The 18,247-nt window shown below is 46.7% G+C and overlaps 1 protein-coding gene across 4 annotated transcripts in view; it reads left to right on the forward strand.

The window, feature by feature from the left end:
* The window catches only part of phc1 (polyhomeotic homolog 1), a 17,700-nt gene extending 2,712 nt beyond the window's left edge, over window positions 1–14,988 (forward strand). For 3 of the 4 annotated variants that reach the window (XM_031905394.1, XM_031905393.1, XM_031905395.1), the window contains exons 2-16: window positions 1,793–1,846; window positions 2,945–3,072; window positions 3,204–3,314; window positions 4,337–4,414; window positions 4,502–4,654; window positions 4,760–4,915; window positions 5,643–5,961; window positions 6,921–7,474; window positions 7,551–7,683; window positions 7,820–8,007; window positions 8,571–8,685; window positions 10,016–10,121; window positions 11,072–11,222; window positions 11,314–11,539; window positions 12,690–14,988. In XM_031905394.1, coding sequence (XP_031761254.1) covers window positions 2,959–3,072; window positions 3,204–3,314; window positions 4,337–4,414; window positions 4,502–4,654; window positions 4,760–4,915; window positions 5,643–5,961; window positions 6,921–7,474; window positions 7,551–7,683; window positions 7,820–8,007; window positions 8,571–8,685; window positions 10,016–10,121; window positions 11,072–11,222; window positions 11,314–11,539; window positions 12,690–12,844 — 2,559 coding nt within the window. In that variant the 5' untranslated portion in view covers window positions 1,793–1,846; window positions 2,945–2,958 and the 3' untranslated portion in view covers window positions 12,845–14,988. The remainder of the gene's footprint in view (window positions 1–1,792; window positions 1,847–2,944; window positions 3,073–3,203; window positions 3,315–4,336; window positions 4,415–4,501; window positions 4,655–4,759; window positions 4,916–5,642; window positions 5,962–6,920; window positions 7,475–7,550; window positions 7,684–7,819; window positions 8,008–8,570; window positions 8,686–10,015; window positions 10,122–11,071; window positions 11,223–11,313; window positions 11,540–12,689) is intronic. The other variant, XM_031905396.1, reaches the window with a different exon arrangement.
* The last annotated feature ends 3,259 nt before the right edge of the window (window positions 14,989–18,247 follow it).

Consider the following 18,247-nt stretch of genomic DNA (forward strand, 5'->3'; position numbering starts at 1 on the left):
TAGGGAAAGGTGGTTGAATACGCCCTGACTGGAGTTATTGGGGGACACGGGTGACTGAATGGCAGGCAATCAGTTTGGCTTGGCTGTAGGGAGCATGGGAGTTGGTTTCATTCAGTTGTTTTCCCCAGGGAGGTGAAAGTTGGGGGGCACTTGGAACTACATGCCTTAAGACTTAGAGCGAAGACACACAAGGCGATTAGTTGCTGCGACTTTTAGTTAAGGCAGTCACGGTGACTTTTCGCCCATAGTGTATAGTGGACGTTGCTGTGACTAATCGTTTGCGGATTTTTGCTGCACAGATTAGTCGCTGCGACTTTTCAAAAAGTTGCAACGACTAATCATCCCATGTGTGTTCGGCATTCAGATTCCAAAGGAATTTGGCACTTGGAAACTGTCTGTAAAGTGCTCCCATCCCTGCCAACCTTCAACCCTTCATACATTTCTCTCATGGTTCACTTTGCTTGTAATCTGTTTATTTTGCCCAAAATTTTAACCAATAAAATTGGTTTTTATTTTAGCCAATAGGCAGGGGCCAGTTTGGGACAGTAAAGGTGGCCATACACGGGCTGATTAAAGCTGCTGATTTGGCATCTTATCTGCCTGCGTATGGGGCCCTCCAACAGGCCTCCCCGACTGATATCTGGCCGCACAGTCACATTGGCGTGATATCGCCCACCCAAGATGGACGCCATTTGCTTGATTGGCTACCTCACCAAACGGCCAATCTTACCGTGCATGGCCACCTTTAGGTGAGCCCATTAGGAGGTGGCTTAATACATTGATTTATTGGCGTGCGTGTTCCATTAACATTGGGCAGCTGTATAGCGTTGGTAGCTTTAGAGTTCCTGATAATAAACTAGGAGAGATCTTGGGTTATTGTGGGAGATCAATGTTCCCGCGCTAGTGGGGGAGACAACAGAGCGCTACACATGCTGCTGATCATTATACACTGCCCTACTTACTAATTGCTTGGGTGAGAATCTCTGATATATGCATAAAGCCAAACACAATACAGTTTTGCACTGCAGAATGAGACTAGGGGCACAGTGTATTCCCTTATGGCTTTTACTCACCTAAATAAGCCTCACAATCAGTCTGGTTGCCGAGGTCACTGACCGAAGCAACCACACAGCATTTTAGGCTTTATTTACATGCAGTTGTGGGTCAGTGTTTGGGGTTGGACTGTTTCTGCTGTTCATGTAGGAAATTGCAGTTTATTGCCCTCACCGTCTCACACAAGCCTAGAACCATAGGCAATGCCAAGCGGTGCCCATTGGAAATACTACCCTGGAGGGACTGACCAACTGCAAGGCTGCCATACAAGTTCATCAGATGCCGGGCCAGCACTATCTGCCTGAATGCACAATGTCAGCTGTAGGGGGGCTTTCTCTTGCTCCCTACTTTGTGGGACAGGGGGGCCCTTTCCTGTTTCAGCACAATAATGCCCCCCAGGCACAGAGCCAGGCCCTACAGAATGGGGTTGCACAGAAGGGCAGTTATAGCAGCAAAGGGGCAACTTCACATGACTCCCCTTGGTTTGGAACTGAGGTACTTTGGGTAAAACAGAGTATTTATCAGTACATGGTAGGGAACGGGCCCCCCAATATCTGATATTTACCAGTGGGAAATGCAGCTTTGTGATAGAGTGGGCAGCTGAGGTACGACTGTTACACACACGTGTATGTAGTATTATTTACACAGAGGTGTAATCCTGAATGACGTGGGGCTTTAGTATTTAAGGATTCAAGACTTCAACTTGTTTTTCCTCTCTAATCATTTCTGTGATTTGTAGGGAACTGAAGCTCTGCATGGATTGAATCATTTTTCTATCAAACTTCTCACCTTGGTGAGTGTTGGGAAAGATCATCGTTTAACTTGCTCTTATTTACATTTTGTTCATTTTATTTCCCCTTTGATTTCAAGTATCAATATGAAAAGTTTCTACAGAGAGATTCCATAAAACTATGGCAGCATAGGGATTCCTCTGTACTAAGCACAATTCAGCAGGAACAGCCCCCTAAATTTGCTCATAGCCTGTACAGAGAGATACCATAAAACTATGGCACATAGGGATTCCTCTGTACTAAGCACAATTCAGCAGGAACAGCCCCCTAAATTTGCTCATAGCCTGTACAGAGAGATACCATAAAACTATGGCACATAGGGATTCCCCTGTACTAAGCACAAATCAGCAGGAACAGCCCCCTAAGTTTGCTCATAGCCTGTACAGAGAGATACCATAAAACTATGGCAGCATAGGGATTTCCTGTACTAAGCACAAATCAGCAGGAACAGCCCCCTAAGTTTGCTCATAGCCTGTACAGAGAGATACCATAAAACTATGGCACGTAGGGATTCCCCTGTACTAAGCACAATTCAGCAGGAACAGCCCCCTAAGTTTGCTCATAGTCTGTACAGAGAGATACCATAAAACTATGACAGCATAGGGATTCCCCTGTACTAAGCACAATTCAGCAGGAACAGCCCCCTAAGTTTGCTCATAGCCTGTACAGAGAGATACCATAAAACTATGGCACATAGGGATTCCCCTGTACTAAGCACAATTCAGCAGGAACAGCCCCCTAAGTTTGCTCATAGCCTGTACAGAGAGATACCATAAAACTATGGCAGCATAGGGATTTCCTGTACTAAGCACAAATCAGCAGGAACAGCCCCCTAAGTTTGCTCATAGCCTGTACAGAGAGATACCATAAAACTATGGCACATAGGGATTCCCCTGTACTAAGCACAATTCAGCAGGAACAGCCCCCTAAGTTTGCTCATAGCCTGTACAGAGAGATACCATAAAACTATGGCACATAGGGATTCCCCTGTACTAAGCACAATTCAGCAGGGAGTGTATAGTGGCCTTTTAACCATATGTGATGATACACTATTCTATCCCCCAGGCTTCTGACTGATTAGAACATTTTGTGATTTGCAGGTGAAGGTCCCACTATGGAAACAGAGAGTGAACAGAACTCCAGCTCAACCAATGGGAGCTCAGCGTCGGGGAGCAGTACGCGCCCTCAGATATCCCAGATGTCCCTGTATGAACGGCAAGCTGTACAGGTTTGTGAAACCTTGAATTGCTTGGTTTTGTCAAAATGTCTTGATATTTATTTCAGACAATACCTTGGGACAGCCAGACTGTTGCAAAATCATTTATTGTTGCTGATTAAGTCTCTGTGCTTCCGCCACAGGCCCTGCAAGCTCTCCACAGACAGCCCAATGCTGCTCAGTATTTTCACCAGTTGATGCTACAACAGCAGCTGAGTAATGCGCAACTACACAGCCTGGCAGCCGTTCAGCAAGTAAGTGTTTCAGCTGTAATGACTTTCCTTGAGTTTGTGGCCCAAGCTGCGTATGGTTGTGTCCAGAGCTAAGAAAGGAGGACTTGTACTAAATGGAAGACCAAAGCTAAAGATGTCTTAATGGGGAACTTCAGCTTCAGAATCAAAGTTTGTTAAAGAGCCCCACACAACACAGAAACCCTACTATACCTATCCCTGTAATCTGTTCCTTCATACAGTAGGAATAAATCCCATTTATATGCTGAAATCCAGCTGCAAAACAGTTCTTCTCTTTCTGCATCATTGGAAATACAGGCAGAGGAGGAGGGACTAAAACATTGATTGTAACAACTTCTCCACAGCTTACAGGCAGCATGTAGGAACTACATAACCCACAATGCAGTGCACTGCCATGTCCCTTTCCTTATTGCAGGGGATTGTGGGATTGGGAGGAGGCAGGCTGAGGGCAGGCAACTACTGTTGCATTTTATTGGAGTCACAAAGTAGCCAGCCAGATCAGCAGGGGAACAGGGGGCGGGGCTTAGGGAACTGTTCCAAACCATATTATTACATTAAAGCGCATGAACAGGCTGCATATTTTATGTATATTGCAAAGTTGCTTGAAATTATGTTTACATTTCAAAAAGCTTAAGTTGTAGTTGGGTGGCGTTCCCCTTTATCTACGTATGAGCCATAACATATATATGTGGATGTTAAAGGTTCCTGAAGCCAAGCATGATACAGTAGAACAGTGATTTTACATTTCCCAGGGGGCCATGCCTAAATGGCATAAATTCCAGTTAAATGTTAAATCCAGGAAAGGGAAAAATAACCAAAAATGTATATACACCTGTACATGCATGTAGAACATTCTTTGTTTGAGTTTCCATTAAGTTGATACTCCATTCCAATCAAATAAAAATGCAAACTGGCATCCTGGCACGGTGATTTCTAGTCACTGCAGGAATAAACACTGTAAGGCCTGCATATACATGTTCATAGAAAACCCTTTATAACAGTACATTTGTACTTTCTACCAACAGGCAACCATAGCTGCCAGTCGGCAGGCCGCATCCCCTAACACAGGCTCCGCCCAGCAAACGAACACCACCCAGGGATCGGTGAGTCTCTGCTCATTATTTTTTGATATTGGTGGTGTTTCTGTTCTATTTATGGGGTATTAATGTAACTATGATGTACTTTTCCAGCAGGCTAACCTTTCCACAAGCTCTTCAGCCCAGCTCCTGAGCCGTACCCAGAATGTCACCGCCCCCAGCGCCACTACCCTCACACAGTCAGTGTTGCTTAGTAATGCCAGCTCGCCGCCTCTTGGCCAGTCACAGACACAGATGTACCTGCGCGTAAGTTGCATCTTATACAGGCACATTCAGACTCAAGATGCAGGATGTGTATATTTATATAGATATATATATATATATATAATATATCTCTTTCTTCTTCTGCAGCAGCCACAGCTAGGGAACCTTCTACAGGTCAACCGGTCTCTTGGGCGTGGGGTTCCACTGAACTCGCAGCTCATTTTAATGCCCAATGGGTCAGTAGCTGTCCAGCAGGAGGTGACATCTCCCCAGAACCAAGGAGTGCATCAGGACTCGGATCAAGTAAGGTTTATCTCCCTCTATGTGAGACACAGCTTTATATATTGTGTTAAATGGGCCAATAGCCCAAGGAAATGAAAGCTTCCAAAAAGCATTAACACATTATGTTCATTAAGTCTTCCCTATTTCTATTTGTCCTCTTTAAAAGGAGGGGGGATTGTAAAATCAGGTTTTTGTCCCATCAACTGCCCAGCCTTTAAATGGACAGCAGTCTGATTTAAAAGATTTGGACAATTTTAGCCACTGGCTGTGCAGGTTTGGGAAAAGTTTTATTGTGCAGTATTGCTTTAAGAATACAACCCCGATGTCAGTGAACTAAAGCTTCCAGCATGCTTCAAGCTATATTATGTTACATTATTCAGGGATTTGTAGTCCAGCAGCAACTGAGTAAAGTTTGGTTGAGCAGTGCTTTGCAACAGGGTTTACTGCCCCTTTAAAGACATTGCTAGCGTTTTTTAGAAGATGTATGTATGTCTTTATTTATAAAGTGCCACTTATGCACGCAGCGCTGTACAGTAGAATACATTAATACAAACAGGGTTAATAAGATAAAGATAAATACAGTTGCAATAAGTGAAGAGTCAAGACACAAGAGGATGGAGGTCCCTGCCCCGTAGAGCTTACAATCTATATGGGAGAATCTAACTATGGTCAGGGCCAAGTTCTTTGGGGGTTTTAGGGCAGCAGGGCTTTAATAGGCAAATGACACACCTTTTTATTTTTCTCCCAGGTTCAGAATCTTGCTGTTCGGGGCCAACAGACTGCGGCAACTACTTCAGCAGCAGGAGCTACAATCTCCCAGCCAGCTCCTCTGGCTACCAAACCCCAAATCCACCCAGCCTCCTCAGCCGCACCGACACAAATTCCATCTCCGAATGTGCCACAGAGTGTAAAGAACCCTGTAGGGTCCACAGGGGGTACAGTGAGTCAGGGGAGTCAGACTGAGGCAGAGGGGCGAAAAGCTGATGGAGAAGGGGTACAGCAAAGCGTTGGAATCAACCTCACTAGAGCGGCAACACCAGCTCCTAACCAGACTCTCATCAGCTCCGGTAAGTAAAGCCCAAGTCGTTGCTCTTAAAGTGATTGTTCACCTTTGAATTAACTTTTACTGTGATGTAGAGAGTGCTATTCTGAGGCAATTTGCAGTTAGTCTTCATTTGCAGTTTCTGAATAATTTAGCTTTTTGTTTAGCACCTGTACAGTTTGGAACGTCAGCAGCTATCTGGTTGCTAGGGTCCAATTTAACCTAGCCACCAAGCAGTGGTTTGAAAGAGAGACAGAAATATGAATAGAGGAGGGCCTAAATAGAAAGATAAGTAATAAAAAGAAACAATACAATTGTAGCCTCACATTGGAATAGTTTTTTGGCTGACTGGGTCAGTGACCTGCTTTTTGAAAGCTGGCAAATGAAGACCAATTGATACGTTGTTAAGAATAGGCAATTCTATAATCTTACTAAAAGTTAACCTGAAGGTGAACTTCCCCTTTAACCCAGCCGGACAGTTGCACTTCAGTAGCGGCCAGAAAGCTGTGTGAAACGTTAGCCCTACGCCTTGGGTGTGATCATTTCTCTTAATGCCTTCACTTCCACTAAGCTAAGTCCCCTTCCTCTCTTCAGCCTAAGATTTCCTTTTTGTTTGTTGTTTGCTTGAACGTTTTAATGGGGTGGTGACAATGTGATAAAATGGGTGGGGCGTCCCATACTATATCCCATACATATCACATGGTGGTGACAATGTGATAAAATGGGTGGGGCGTCCCATACTCGGGCAGATCATCTGTCAAATTGGCAGCTTAAATCTGCCCATGTATAGCCTTCCTATCAGTCGCCATCATTAATTATTAGTACCATTATGTACATAGGTGTTGATGCCGTTATGGAAGCTGGAGCTTCTCTCTGGCCTCATCTTTTTTTATTTTGTCATTGTTCTGTGCCTATTCCCTTTGCGCTTTATATTCTTTTCTCTGTGCAACCCCTTCCCACTGTGACTTCTCTCTCCCCCCGTAGCCACGTACACTCACATCCAGCCGCACTCGGTGCTGCAGCAGAAGCAAGTGGTCTTTCAGCAGCAGATTGCTATCCATCAGCACAGACAGTCGCAGCTGCTCCATGCTTCTACTCACCTCCAGCTCGCTCAGCCCCAGGCTGCCACCCAGCAAGGCCTACAGACCCCTGGAACCCAACAAACCCTGGTGGTGCAACCGATGCTGCAGGCAACTAGCGAGTCTGCTATCCCCACTAAAGCTCCTGTACCCATCCAGCCCAAGCAGCCCGGCAAAGGCGTGCCTCCCCTAAATCTTCAAGGTCACCTGGGGGCTAAAGCGTCCCAAGGCACCAGGCCCCTTCCTATACCTTCCCCCAGCCAGCCTCATATCCCCGTACAGCTGGTGGGTGCCAGACAGCAAGGCCCGGCCCAGGCATTAGCCTTGGGGGCCACTCAAGTTCCCTCACAAGCATCCTCCATGACACAGTTGACTCTGCCCCCTTCTCCTGCCCCTGTTGCTTCTGTGGTGGCCGGCGCAGTGCAGGAAAGCCAAGCTGGGTTTTATGGAGTTCTGCAGGTAAGTCACAGGGCACAAACTGGCAATGATTTGCTTTCTGACCAACCCAACTAACAGACTGGTCTTTGGCTCTTAGGGAAAACTATCTGGTCCAGGGAAGAGGAAGGCAGAGGTAGAGGATGACAGGGACGATCCCTCTGTGCTGCCTGTCAAAGCATCTCCGCCCACTGACGCCCCCCCAACTGTTGAGGAGACCAGCACCCCAGCCGGTGAGAGAGATGCTCTATGATTTGTGATTCTGTTCTTTAGGCTGAGACTGCCTCTCTCCTTCTCAGATTGGTTTCCTTTACTGTAGTGAAACTGTAACTTTAGACTGCTTACGCAATGTTACGTGCTCTCTTTCAGATAAGCCAGAGGCCGCCACCCAGGTCTCCCCCACCCTTACGGTTTTGGCTCCCACCAGTGTCCCTGCCCTGTCAATATCTTCCCGGCAGCATAGCGACTCCAAGCCTCCCCAGGCCATTGTCAAGCCGCAGATCCTGACACACATCATTGAGGGTTTTGTAATCCAGGAGGGGGCGGAGCCTTTCCCTGTAAGTACCGCCCTGTTTCCTGCCTCTGTGTAGCAAGTCAGCTGACCTGCCACCCACTGCATGAATGGGCTGGCCTATGGATTCATCTCTCTTGCTCTTTCCAACATCCCTCCTGCCAGGTTAATAGAATGGTTAATTCTAAGCAACTTATTAATTGGTCTTCATTATTTTATTTATTTTAATTATTTGTTTTCTTCTTCTGACTCTTTCCAGCCCTCAAATGGGGGTCACTGACCCCAGCAGCTAAAAACAACTGATCTGTGAGACTACTGTTTACTGTTATTGTTACTTTTTTATTCCTTTTTTTTTTGTTTAGGCCTTTTCCTGTTCATATTCTACTGTCTTTTAGATCACTACTTGGTTGCTAGGTCAAACTAAACCCTAGCAACCAGATAGTTGCTGAAACTCCAAACTGGAGAACCTCTGTTCAAAAAGTGAAATAATTCAAAAACCACAGCAGATAAAAAATGAGGACCAATTGCAAATTGTCTCAGAATAGCACTCTCTGCATCATACTAAAAGTTAATTTAACCCTCTAATTCAATGTATTTCTCTCTGTACAGGTAGGCAGCCCTCAACTGCTTAAGGAGCCTGAGAAGCAGGCTGCATCCGACACTGTTCTACTACCCCCGGCAGAGAGTCCCCCGCCACAGGCTGTGGGAGATACAGCAGCCAGCGGTAGGAACCCTCTCCTCGTCCCATAAAGCCTGTCTGTATCTTTTGATTAGGGACTTGCAAAGTACAGCAGCTCTATGAAAGCTGAGATATGTAACCCTTAAAGTTGTCCTGCCTCAGCAAATGAAGTGGGATAGCCCCCCCTCTGTATTCTGCTGGTTCCTGCACACACTATGCAAGCCTGTGGCCCCTACCTGAGGGCCAGTCAGAAGCTGTACAGAGATACAGAACTTTAATCAGGCTGGGATACAAAATAAGCCCCAGCATTCCCAGTAGACAGAGACCCCCCCCAGCCCAATAAATAGTGACTGTCTGTGGCACCTTATAGCCCCCCTGGCATTCCCAGTACCCAGAGGCACAAACAGCCCCCCCCAGCCCAATAAATAGTGACTGTCTGTGGCACCTTACAGCCCCCCTGGCATTCCCAGTACCCAGAGGCACAAACAGCCCCCCCCAGCCCAATAAATAGTGACTGTCTGTGGCACCTTACAGCCCCCCTGGCATTCCCAGTACCCAGAGGCACAAACAGCATCCCCCCAGCCCAATAAATAGTGACTGTCTGTGGCACCTTACAGCCCCCCCTGGCATTCCCAGTACCCAGAGGCACAAACAGCCCCCCCCAGCCCAATAAATAGTGACTGTCTGTGGCACCTTACAGCCCCCCTGGCATTCCCAGTACCCAGAGGCACAAACAGCCCCTAAATAGTGACTGTCTGTGGCACCTTACAGCCCCCCTGGCATTCCCAGTACCCAGAGGCACAAACAGCCCCCAGCCCAATAAATAGTGACTGTCTGTGGCACCTTACAGCCCCCCTGGCATTCCCAGTACCCAGAGGCACAAACAGCCCCCCCCAGCCCAATAAAATAGTGACTGTCTGTGGCACCTTACAGCCCCCCCTGGCATTCCCAGTACCCAGAGGCACAAACAGCCCCCCCAGCCCAATAAATAGTGACTGTCTGTGGTACCTTACAGCCCCCCTGGCATTCCCAGTACCCAGAGGCACAAACAGCCCCCCAGCCCAATAAATAGTGGCACCTTACAGCAGCCCCTCTGGCATTTGCCAGAACCCACAGATTGCCGGTCCGGGCCTGTCTGCTGGGCCCATTTTATAGTTAATGATATATTCAGGGCTGTATAGGAGTCTGGCACTACTTTTTATGGGAAAGGTTTCCTCTTAAATCTTCTGTACTGTCACTTCTATTCTCGCATTAATCTGTTCTGTTGCTCAAATGTTGCCTTTTTCTTGTCTGTTTTCCTAATCAACCATTTTGTGATTTTGTTCCCCCCCACCTTCCTTCCTCCATTATTTTAACCCCCAAACATCCAAAACAGATTCTGGAAGCTCCAAGCTCTTAAAATGCGAGTACTGTGGAAAGTACGCCCCTGCCGAGCAGTTCCGTGGATCCAAAAGATTCTGTTCCATGACTTGTGCCAAAAGGTGAGTGTACTAGTCCTAAAGCAATTCCTTTTCAGGCATCATATTACTGCACCCATTAAAGGGGAACTCCACCCAAACACAACTTTTTAAAAGACAAACATAATGTCAAGCAAATTTGCAATGTACATCAATTAAAAATGTGCAGCCTTTTAATGATTTTTAATGGCTGCACATTAAATAATTTTAATTAATAATTTGGTTTGGCACAGTTCCCTAAGCCCCGACCCCTGTTCCCCTGCTGATCTGGCTGACTAATTTGTGACTCAAATAAAATGTAACAGTAGTCGCCTGTCCTCAGCCTGCTTTCAGCCTGCCTCCTCCCAATCCCACAATTCCCTGCACACGTGATGTCAATAAGTAAAGGAACATCTCGGTGCAATGCATTGTGGGTTATGTAGTTCCTGCATGCTGTCTGTAAGCTGTGGGGAAGTTTAAACAAGTTGTAACATCAGTGTTTTAGTCCCTCCTCCCCTGCCAGGATTTGAAATTATGCAAGAAGAGAAGATCTGTTTGCAGCTGGATTTCAGCATTTCCTACCTTTTAGAAACAATTTTTAAACACCCATTAGGCTTACTGTGTAATCATGCAACCCCTTTATCAACATGTTCCATTATAAAGTGATGGATTGTGGGACTTGTAGTCATTTTGCTTGGGTGGTGCCCTTTCTGATATGTCTGGAAAACAGAAGACCCAAAATCCATCACTTCACAATAGAAATACTGTGAGCCTAAGGAGAGTGGGGGAAAGGTTCCTACAATCACAGTCAGACTATTGGAATTTGCTTTTTAAGAAGTGGAATCAGTATTTGTATAAAAAAAAAAAAGAAAAGTTGTATATTTTTGGTGTTTATGCCCCCTTTTTTTTTTTACCCCAGCTGAATAAGCCCAGGCACAGGTTATGCCCAGTTTAAATCCGCATTTCCAGAAGTTGCTTTGCTTTGTCCCTCTCAGATATAACGTCAGCTGTAGCCACCAGTTCCGGCTGAAACGAAAGAAACTGAAGGAGCTGCAGGAAGCAGGAGGGGTGAGAGCTCGAAGGCGCGGCCCTCGCAGGAACAGCTCCGAGATCGCACGAGCCAAGATCCAAGGGAAGAGGATGCGGGTGAGCCGTCGTATCCAGCTCTCAGTCTATATGTCTGTGGCTGTACAGTCTCTAAGTGTAACCGGCTGCTAACCAATACTTTCTCCTACAGGAGGATTCCAGCAGGGGGTCCGACAATTCCAGCTACGACGAAGCCTTCTCTCCCAACTCTCCTGCCCCGCCATCTTGCAGAACGCCACACGGTGACAGAGATGGGAGCACGCCCACGGGTGGACCCTCCAACTCAGACCTTCTGGGCATCAATCCCATGTTCCTCTCCAGTAACCCCAGCCGCTGGAGTGTCGAGGAGGTGTACGAGTTCATCTCATCTCTGCAAGGTAAACGGGATCAGGACTCTAATATTAAATTCCATCCAAATGGGAGTTGTACAGCTACTGGAACCACAGAGGCCATGCTTATGGTCAGAGTGCAACCAAATGGCACCTAGACAATCCTGCTGTGGGGGGTTCAGAAAATTACCCGTGCACATATTTACAACTTGTCATGTATGTAGAGCCATCAGACTGACACTTTTACCTGCCTTTAGCGTTGCTAAATCAACCTTTAAATCAACTCTTGGTAAAAGGTAGAGAGTGCTATTCTGAGACAATTTGCAATCGGTCTTCATTTTTTATTATCTGCAGTTTTTTAATAACTTAGCGTTTGGTTCAGCAGCTCTCCAGCTTGGGTTTTCAGCAGCTTTCTGGTTGCTAGGGTCTAATTTAACCTAGCAACCAGTCAATGGTTGAAAGAGAGACAGGAATATGAAACAAGAAAAAAGATTAACTGACAGTAAAATTGTAGCCTCACAGAGCACTAGTTTTTTGGCTGCCGGGGTCAGTGACCCCCATTTAAAATCGGGAAATAGTCAGAAGAGGAAACTAAGAACTATAAAAACTATAGACTAAGAAATACAAAATGAAGACCAATTGAAAAGTTGCTAAGAATTGGCCATTCTATAACACGTTAACCTAAAGGTGAACCACCCCTTTAATACTGGCATTTAGGTTGGGGGCAGGCAGTGATGTCACTGGGGGGGGCTAGGCAGGGGAATGGGTGTATGGTTTGGGAAATGGCCTCTGCGGAAAGAGTCAGGAGAGGGGAGGGATTATAGGTAGGTTGCCACACCTACAAGTTTACCAGCAGATATATTGACGGTAAATTTGTAATTCTGGCACCGGCCCTAGCTGCCAACCCTACCTGCCTCCCCACTCCAGCAGCTACATTAACCCTGCAGTTGGTCACACTGTGCCTGACTTGGGATAAATACCACGTTAACTCCAACTATCATGGTTAGTAAGTAACTAGATTTGTTTTCCCAGCAGTTGTAGTTCCCTATGCTGAAGGCCTCTATTAGAGGGAATTTGCAGAGGATTTCAGGCCAGCAGTTAGTGCATATTTAGTTACATTTCATAGAGCCTGTACCTCCCCTTTAAGCAATGTCCTCTTGGATTTCCCAGCTCATCCTATTGTACCCCTGTCCCGCAGGTTGCCAAGACTTAGCCGAGGACTTCCGCTCCCAAGAGATCGACGGGCAGGCATTACTGCTGCTGAAGGAGGAGCATCTCATGAGCGCCCTTAACATTAAATTAGGACCTGCGCTAAAAATCTGCGCCAAAATCAACCTGCTCAAGGAGACCTAACCTTTCCCCACGACCTCTGCAAGCACAAGGGGGTAGAGGAGACCAGTAGCACCGGCCCCTTGTAAACTAACAAGGGGAGAAAGAAATGGGGGTGGGGGAGGGGAAGCTCAGCAGGACTCGTAACCTCAACGAGGCAAGAGGCGCCCTTCCACCTCGCCGCCGACTTCTCCGTCACTCCTGCTGTGAACTCTCCATTTATAATCTCCTCGTTATTACTCTCTAAATATATACCTATATCTTCTGTATGTCTGTATCTGTTCATCTACATGTGTCTCCAGCGAGGCGCGACCCCTGCAGCAGGAAAGCGACAGCTTGACGAACATACTGAGATAATGTGCCTTGCTCCTCCACCACAAGAAACGGGGTCTCTAGAAAGCAGGCGGGAAGCTCTTCCATGTTCGCTTGTAGAAGAGAGGTTCAACTAGAAACCACGTGCAGTCAGCGTAGGCTCATCCCTTGCATTACGGAAGGGGACCAATCAAGTCCTTGTGTATTTATGAACATGTCGGTGTTGACCAGTTACTACTCATACATAGTAGGGACGGAGCCCCTATTTCTACCCATAGATCTGTAAGTAAAGGGTACTCGTTAGAGGCAGCCATCTTGCTAGGTTTTGTTAGTCAAGTACCATAGCTTGTGCGTAATGGTGCCACGTGCATACATTCATGCTTAAAGGACATGTAAACCCTCCACACAAAAATGTAATCAATGAACAGCCTCATTGAAATAAATACCCGCCACTCCTCTTCCTCTAACCTGCTCTGCCCCCTCCATTGAGATTGTACTTTGGCTGTTGGCTACTGAGCATGCTCAGTTCTTCTCTGCTGAGATTACTAAACGCCTCCCAGTCTAGCAGCCAATGACGAGATGGCATTTACAGGTTCCCATAGAAACTCGGCTCTAGCTGTCTACTCCTGTTTTTAACCCCCCCCACCAAACCTTCTCTTCTGAGCTCGTCTTAACCATTACAATGCTCAGTCAGCAAGACTTTTTATCAAAGTACATTCTGCCTGTGTAAGCCTGCATTCTAATTGCATGAAGTTTACAGCGCACAAGTGCTGTTAGCAGATGGAAACATCCTGACACATCAGATGGAAAATGGCCGCCGGGTGAAAGCTCTTTGCTTTAGGAAAATGTGAAGGCTTCGTCAAACGGAAGGGATAAATGCAGTACAAATGAGGGAGAAGTGGCCAACTTATATACAAGGCAGGACAATGTAGGGTTTATATGTCCTTTAAAGACACTAGTGTAAGGCAGTGCAGCCTCCATACACAGCGCGCCTCCCTGCTAGGTACCCTCTATGCACCCAAACGTACACGGATCTCTCCATTGTATGTACCCCCTACTCACACTCTCCTGTATCAGTGTAAATAGGGACTTGAGCCGCTCGTTAATCTCGTGACAATAGATAGTGACTTCCATCCCACGTGGGGCAGTTCTGGTTCATGAGTCGGAGTCTCCGGGAGGTTCAGACGCAGCTTCACTTCCCCAGACCCGCCACCTGAAATGTCGCCTAAGGAATTCCTAGCATCTTACTTTTTTTTTTTGTAATGGGAAATAACTTTTTAAATACTTTCAATGCACCTGGCTTGTTATTTTGTTTTCCCTCCTCCCGATTATTGTATCTGTAGCGGCCATAACTCATTCGGCATAGAAGAGCCACGAGGTGGGAGCAGGGACCTATCGGAATCAGCGGACACAGTGCCAACGATCGTCGGAAAGGAAAAACTTTAGTGGGTCGTTTGATCCATGCAATCCGCTCATCCTCCTATAGGAACACTGCCCGTCTCCACTGCCAGCTTGGCCAACTCTCTATCCTGGTCTATCTGCCCGCCCGGGGGGGGGCGGGGTTTGTACGCTCCTTGTTTGCTATTTGCTCTTTGGGAAATTCTGTTTCTGTAATGACATGAGTGTGTCCTCCTGTTTCTAAAGCATATATATATTTTTTTTTTTTCTGTAGCTTTTTACCACAGCTAAAACCTTTCTTTTTTTTTTAAATTTTTGCCGTCTGTACCCCTTGCTCAGTGACCTCAGGACGCAGTGACTTTTCCGTCACCAGTTAAAGAAAGAGCAGGGAGTCGTTTGCTGTTCTTTTTGTTACATTTTCTCAGCACTTATTTACAATAAAGACGACATTGCTTTGGTCTCGGCTCGGAATGTCCCACTGAGAGCAGGGCGAGAGGGGTATTTACACCTGCCGACGGCCAATCGGAAAATATCATTAGCGCCAACGGATAAAAGTGCTGGAAATCGTCGGCTCCTGGATCTTCCCAGTTACGTGGTTCATGTGTCGACTGCGCCGACACTAGGGGGGTGATTTACCAATGGGCGAGTTTAATTTTCTTCTCGATTTGAGGGTTTTTTTAAAAAAAAAAAAAAACGCAAGTTCGGGTTGTGGTTCAAAAACTCGAATGTCTGGTATTTATTAACTGCAAAAAACATGAAAACTTGGATGGAAACATTTGCCATCGAAAAGATTGTGAGTTTCCCACCGGATTCAGTTCGGGATTCGGCCGAATTCTGGCGTTTTTTTTAAGGATTCCGTTTCGGATGGATCTGCAGTTCCGGCCAAACAGAATCTGGATCCTTATTGGCATATGCTAATTAGAATCCAGAAAGGGTTAAATGGGCAGTGAAAGAACATTTTGCAGTGCGCCAATTTTTAACCCCTTCCGATCCTAATCAGCATCTGCTAATTGGGATTTGGGTTTGGTGCATCCCTAGTTTCTGTAGAAGTCCGTGGGATTTGCCCAGGGCAAAGTCAAGCCCTACTGGAAAACTCAAAGTATTTTTGAGTTTTTAGAGCTCGTAAAATTAGAGATATTCGAGTTTTTTCCATAAATAAGCGACCTTTCGATATGAGAGTTTATTCGATTTGGAATTCACAAACTGGAACATTGCCCATAAGGTGAGTTGTTGCTTGCTGGTAGTATTCTATAGCAATGTAGTGTATCCATGGCAACGAGTCCCATTGCCTTGGTGGCAACACAATCAAACTGGTGATGAGGATTCCATGTTGGGATGACTGGATCCTCCCGTAGCCGATATACATTTCCCTTATGAACAAAAGGGGGCGGAGGGAACGCTGAAGCTCTGTCCTTAAAGAGGCGGGACGCTAACAATGCGCAGAAGGCAAACGCCAGGAATTCATGCCGATGGCTTACGTTGGAGAGGTGAAAAGCCTGCGGACTGTTGGGTCCCACTCATCCATACACGTAGGCTGAAGTCTAGGCTGATACCTGAGCCAATTCTTGGCCAGTCCGTGGGCCACCCCACCCCAGCGCGGACGACAGGAAATGTATATTTAGATATGGCCAAATACAAATTTTTCACATAAGATAGGGTGGAAAAACTGCTACATACAGTTGGCCAGAGTATTAGATGTAAACCTTGCTGCACGGAACTGCTCAACTCAACTTTACTCCATTGTTGCTGGGCTACAAACCCTAAAATAATGTTATATATAATAAAGGGTGAGGTATGCTGGGAGCTGTAGTCCGGCAACATCAGGGTTGGATTATTAAAACAATATTGCGCAATAAAACCTTTCCCCAAATCCCCACAGCCGGCGGCTGCTTTAAAATGCATTTCGGGGATATTAGTCGCCCGCGAACAGGGAGATTTGTTGCAGGCGACTAATCTCCCCTTCTGCCAGAGCCCTAAGGGTGAAGCCACACGGAGCTACTAGTAGCAGCTACTTGTCGTGGCTACTAACACAGACGATGCTGATCATTTACTGATAATTGTCTCTATGTGGGTTTAGCAGAGGCAATTCTCAGTATTGTCTATGGCAGGGGATTTTCTGCAGTTTAGTAGCCAGGAAAATGTAGCTGCTACTAAGTAGCTCTGTGTGTCTTCTCCCTAAGGTTCTGCCTGACAAATCCAATCTGTTGAATGTAAATCCTTCAGTTCTGTTGAATCCCCAGCCAAATACTGGATCTTGTGCCTAATACTGTGAGGTTGCCCCTCCCTTTGCTGTTCTAACTGCCCCTGCCCTTCTGGGAAGGTTCCCACTAGATGTTGGGGCATTGTTGCTGGGAGTTACTCCCATTCAGCCACAAGAGCATTAGTTGATGTTGGGGATCAGGCTCACAGTCGGGGTCCCAGTTCATCCCACTGGGGTTGAGGTCAGGGCTCTGTGCACCCCAGAAACCCATTCTGTATGGACATGTTCTTGGCTGCTCAGCTGCACCTCCTTTGAGCATTCAAACCAAATCAGTTTCCATAGAAGGACTAGACCAGGGGTCGGGAACCTTTTTGGCCGATAGAGCCATAAACACCACATATTTTAAAATGTAATGCGTGCACCCTATCAGCTTACAGGGGCTTTATTTGGTAGGAAATCTTGTTTTTATTCAACCAAAACTTGCCCCCAAGTCAGGAATTCAAACATAACTACCTGGTTTGGGGGCACTGAGAGCAACACCCAAGGGGTTGGGAAGCATGACCAATCTCACCATGCTGAATTGCAGGCTCATCTACCAACATTGGTCAAATTTGCCCCTGGGCAGTGAACATGCACAATGATTGGTTGTAGCACCGCTGCATGTTCCTCTAGTTGCCCTGCCTTTTCCCAGTTGCCCTGGGTTCATTTGCCCGTTGACTGTGAATCTTCTCCTGCCCCCTGTGCAACTGCAATAAGATACAGTTTCCCAAATGTAAGACATCAGCGCGCCCTATGGCCACACAAGTTAAAGGAGAAGGAAAGGCTAGTAAAGAGTTAATCCCAAGCTGCAGGCATCAGTTCACCTTCAGTTGTCTCAGTAGCGCCCATATTTCTCCCATTCAGAAGATCTGAAGCCAAACAGCATGAAAAAACACTGAGCTGTGTAGAAAAGATTCCCATAATGCCTCACGGCTGCACTGACCATGAGACCAGGACTGTTGCTGGCCCCCCCTAGCGTCCGGTTTCCATGGCGACCGCTGCCCTTATAAATGCGTGTATGCAGCAGCAGCTTGGCACAGAAGAACAGACAGCCGGCAAGCAGGCACTGGGTGGCAGGAGAAGCAAGGTGGGGAGAGGTCGATCTGACCGAAGCGAGCGAGCGGGGCGGGTGTGCTGACAAAACGAAGCGAGCGGGTGGTGTGTGACAGCCGGCAAGCAGGTGCTGGTGGGGGGGAGCAGACCGGAGAGAGCAAGCGAGCGGACGGGGGGGGGGCCGGGTGGCGCTGACAAAAGTGCAGACGAGGACGCCACATGCGCAGTAGAGACAGTGAGGGAAAGGGAGTGGGCATGCCTTATTAAAGATGGCGGCGCTGTTCACTGAAACAAGTATGTAGAATGTAGTAGGTGTATCTCTGTAAATCTTTCATTAGGCAAGCGAGAAATAAAGCAATAGCAGTACTATTTAATAGTGTTTATTTAGTACTATTTAATAGGATTTGACTTTCCTTGTGCTTTAA

The sequence above is a fragment of the Xenopus tropicalis genome, chromosome 7 (assembly GCF_000004195.4).
Source record: "Xenopus tropicalis strain Nigerian chromosome 7, UCB_Xtro_10.0, whole genome shotgun sequence".
Taxonomy (NCBI): domain Eukaryota; kingdom Metazoa; phylum Chordata; class Amphibia; order Anura; family Pipidae; genus Xenopus; species Xenopus tropicalis.